Genomic DNA, 4,708 nt, shown 5'->3' with positions numbered 1-4,708 from the left:
GCCTCTGTTATAATTATTCACCTTAGTCGCCTCTGTTATAATTATTCACATTAGTCGCCTCTGTTATAATTTTGCACCTTAGTCGCCTCTGTTATAATTATTCACCTTATTCACCTCTGTTATAATTATTCACCTTAGTCGCCTCTGTTATAATTATGCACCTTAGACGGCTCTGTTATAATTATTCACCTTAGTCGCCTCTGTTATAATTATTCACCTTAGACGGCTCTGTTATAATTATTCACCTTAGTCGCCTCTGATATTATTATTGACATCAGTCGCCTCTGATTAGCACGTCTTTTAAGTCTAACTTGGGGAGATTCTTCAATAAAAGAGTTTACCTGTAGCATTTTACTCCATTTTCAGGGTTGATTCATTATCTTACGAATAACTTGATTCTAACGAAACAACTTACATTGCCTCCTGGATTTCATGTTTTTTTTTCTGTACACGTATCTCAAAACATGTGTATAGTTCGTCAACTGATACAATCATCTAGGTGACTTTACTTGATTTAATCATGAAAGTTTACCTTAAATAGTGGTTGATATCACAGTTTCTGTAGATATCCAAAACATGTCCAGTTAATTCAGATTAGATTTCACTGGGTGCAGTAGCGTTATTCCAGTTCACCTGACCATCATATTAAACTATTATAATGCTTGGCCCGTCTTCTGTGTTTAACAAAGCAGAATACTGCTTAAAATAACTTGTAAATGACACGTGAACAGCCCTTAAGTCGGTCCTGTGTATAGCCACCGTAGAAAGCCAGGGATAACGAAATCGTCATTTGGATTCTTTTTGATGATGTCTGCACGAGTTATGTCCCTTCAGCAGTATAATATATTAACAAAAAAGTTGTGCTTTGTAATGTATTCTGGACCTAAAGTGAGCAGTGAACGGCTAGACTGTCACCTTACTACAGGTATGATTCTTGATTCTTGTCGATAAAAAATATGAATATATAGTTAGGTCCTCACAACATCTTCTCAACACGAGATGGCGCTACGTATTGGCTGCTCCGGCTTTCGTGCCTTTGGAGATCCAGAGAAGTAAGACCTGTTTTATTCCATATTGATGGTAGACTACTGGGGCGACCCTCCCGACATCAGGCACATTAAGATGGGATCGTACTTATATCATCATTGCTACGACGTTAAATGCCGATCGAACAATTCATCCCCCACAATACTAATGATAAAACAATAAACCAATATGTGTTGCTCCTACGACTAATCCATTTGTTCATATGTTTTCTTCTATTGTTCTGATGTTGTCAGTCGCGACGCGACAATTGGCTATTATGACCCTAGTTGTTTGTGTACAATAGAAACCCGTCCCCCTACGACCCTAGTTGTTTGTGTACAATAAAACCCGTCCTCCTACGTCCCAATTTGTTTGTGTACAATAGAAACCCATCCCTTACGACCCTGGTTGTTTGTGTACAATAGAAACCCGTCCCCCTACGACCCTAGTCGTTTGTGTACAATAGAAACCCGTCCTCCTACGTCCCTCGTTGTTTGTGTACAATAGAAACCCGTCCCCCTACGACCCTCGTTGTTTGTGTACAATAGAAACCCGTCCCCCTACGACCCTCGTTGTTTGTGTACAATAGAAACCCGTCCCCCTACGACCCTGGTTGTTTGTGTACAATAGAAACCCGTCCCCCTACGACCCTCGTTGTTTGTGTACAATAGAAACCCGTCCCCCTACGACCCTAGTTGTTTGTGTACAATAGAAACCCGTCCCCCTACGACCCTGTTGTTTGTGTACAATAGAAACCCGTCCTCCTACGTCCCAAGTTGTTTGTATACAATAGAAAACCGTCCCCCTAAGTCCTTGGTTGTTTATGTACAATAGAAACCCGTCTTCCTATGTCCCAAGTTGTTTGTGTACAATAGAAACCCGTCCCTCTACGTCCATGGTTGTTTGTGTACAATAGAAACCCGTCCCCCTACATCCATGGTTGTTTGTGTACAATAGAAACCCGTCCCCTACGACCCTAGTCGTTTGTGTACAATAGAAACCCGTCCCTCAACGACCCTGGTTGTTTGTGTACAATAGAAACCCGTCCCTCTACGTCCCTAGTCGTTTGTGTACAATAGAAACCCGTCCCCCTACGACCCTGGTTGTTTGTGTACAATAAAAACCCGCCCCCCAACGACCCTAGTCGTTTGTGTACAATAGAAACCCGTCCCCCAACGACCCTGGTTGTTTGTGTACAATAAAAACCCGTCCCCCAACGACCCTAGTTGTTTGTGTACAATAGAAACCCGTCCCCCTACGACCCTAGTTGCTTGTGTACAATAAAAACCCGCCCCCCTACGACCCTGGTTGTTTGTGTACAATAGAAACCCGTCCCTCTACGTCCCTGGTTGTTTGTGTACAATAGAAACCCGTCCCCCTACGACCCTAGTTGTTTGTGTACAATAAAAACCCGTCCCCCTACGTCCCTAGTCGTTTGTGTACAATAGAAACCCGTCCCCCTACGACCCTGGTTGTTTGTGTACAATAGAAACCCGTCCCTCTACGTCCCTGGTTGTTTGTGTACAATAGAAACCCGTTCCCCTACGACCCAGGTTGTCTGTGTACAATAAAATCAGGAGGAATAACCCTGTTTTATTATACAGGTTAACAGGTACAGTAGGATGAATTACCCTGTTTTATGGTATACGTTAATATATTAAAATCGTATGGGGATTAATACCACAAAGGAAACAAATCGATATTCATTTCTTTTTTAAAATTCTATTTGTATTACGGACTATCAATCTAGTTTCCAGCCCGAGAAGGTAGACGAACCTAACGTATTATCATTAACTATTGTTCCATGACCATAATGGTGACCCATTCGGATGAAGACGTGATCTCCCTGGTTTAGAAGCAGGATGACCACAGCCGTAGTTTGATGGTAGTCGTTGACGTCGGTGGCCTCCGTCCATGACGAACCTCTTACCACCCCGTTTACTGCCAGGACAGTTTGGAAGTAACCATGTCTTTCACAAATTGTTGTCCAAGTGAAGACATATGTCCCCGACTCCGGAACGATATAGATCCCGTCCCCGGGGTTGTATCCATCTCCCTGGTCTAACGTCTCTTGCCCATACACTACCGTGGCATCCGCTGTGTAGGTTGTAGTCGAAAGTGTCGCGTGGAAGGCCACAGTTGTTTTATTACTTTGAGAAGGTGCAACACCTGAAATACCCATAATGCAATGGTGTAAGTAAACAAATAAAAACTGCCGACTTTACCGTAAATATCACTTAAAATCGAACAGTGAATAAGAAGGATAATACGAATAATACGAGGAAAGAAAGTAGATTCGAGCAGCGCACCAAATATACGATTTAGGAGTAACGTTATAGTAGTGATTTAATGGTGACAGTACCAGTAGCGATACTCAGTACCCAGGCATGTTTCTCTAGTCCGACATTAACTGATGCTATAAATATGTCGATGATAAGTTCAAAGGTGACAAAGCAAATACTGTTTCGAGTCCTCTACATTTAGAGTTTTTGAAGGACTCCTAGTTAACTTAAGATAAAGAGGCTCATTTTCAAAATGTATAATTTTACAAGACACATGCGTCTTCAGGGCATCTGGTTATACTTACGATATTGCCTCGGCCGTTTTGCTGTCGACGAATCCTCATGTTTACCATGGATGTCCATGTTCCTCCTGTTAGTGTTAGGTGATGTTTCAATAAAGTCTGGTGTGTAGACAGTCATTCCGACAGTCCGTCGGGATGTTTGGCCATTTCTACCCGAACTGTCTTGTGTTGTATTACTGGTGGAGTGGACTCCTTTTAGTTGATCACGATTAAAAGACTGCAGTCGATCTGAATTATCTGTCAGCGATGTGTTTGTGTTCATGCTCGACTTAACATGGTCTGGTCCTCGTTCCATCGACATATAGTCCATCGCCATGTTCTCCATATCAGATATTCTCCTCACTAATTTATCGACTACGGTGTCTTTCTGCATCATGTCACCTTTGAGTGATGTCATTTCTTGTGTTACATGGGCTAATTGTGTCTTGTAAATCAGTAGGTCGGATTCCAGCTGGTCAACACGGTCATCCTTTTCCTTTAGGAGGCGTTCCATTCCGGTAATTTTACGAGTGACAAAGCTGACAATGACATCCCATTGTCGGGGCAGATTTTCGTCCTCAATTTGTTTTTCATTCTGATGTCCAAAACAGCTGGAGATACAAATGAGCAGCAGAAAATTCAGAAACATGACGATGTATGTAACGACAAACAGACACCAATTTGCTGTCTTATCTTCGTCTTATCATTGTACGAGGTCTACACAAGGTTATCGGTAATGAGCTCCTGACTAGTTCATCTGTAATGCCGACAGATGATATTGTCGATTTTGGATGGTAATGTATTGTTTTACGTCCGTTTGTTACACAGAGTTTCTTAACAGTCCACGTAAATGATAGAACACTACCTGACATGACCATAGCTTTGCGAGGGTGTTAAAATCCAACCAAACAGTAGTCGTGGATATTTTGAGGGGTTATGTCTCACTAAAATGTCACATGTACACTGAACCATAACGTTTATTGCATGTCTGTATCACACAGTAGGAACATTGGTTTGATCAGGTTTTACTTTATAATATGTACATGTATATAAACACTGGTAATGTTTTGACCTTGAAACACAAACGTGACATATAATGAGATATTTCAAAGATAAGAA

At 41.7% G+C, this 4,708-nt stretch overlaps 1 protein-coding gene across 1 annotated transcript; it reads right to left on the bottom strand.

The window, feature by feature from the left end:
- Window positions 1-2,728: 2,728 nt before the first annotated feature.
- Window positions 2,729-4,343, bottom strand: LOC117317270. The gene is made up of 2 exons (XM_033872012.1): window positions 3,614-4,343; window positions 2,729-3,195 (listed from the first exon to the last, which is right to left on the bottom strand). Exons 1-2 carry the CDS (start codon window positions 4,236-4,238, stop codon window positions 2,768-2,770), a joined length of 1,053 nt encoding a protein of 350 aa, XP_033727903.1. The 5' UTR covers window positions 4,239-4,343; the 3' UTR covers window positions 2,729-2,767.
- Between the last annotated feature and the right edge of the window lie 365 nt (window positions 4,344-4,708).

The sequence above is a fragment of the Pecten maximus genome, chromosome 19 (assembly GCF_902652985.1).
Source record: "Pecten maximus chromosome 19, xPecMax1.1, whole genome shotgun sequence".
In the NCBI taxonomy this organism is placed as follows: domain Eukaryota; kingdom Metazoa; phylum Mollusca; class Bivalvia; order Pectinida; family Pectinidae; genus Pecten; species Pecten maximus.
This window is presented reverse-complemented; position numbering and strand designations above follow the sequence as displayed.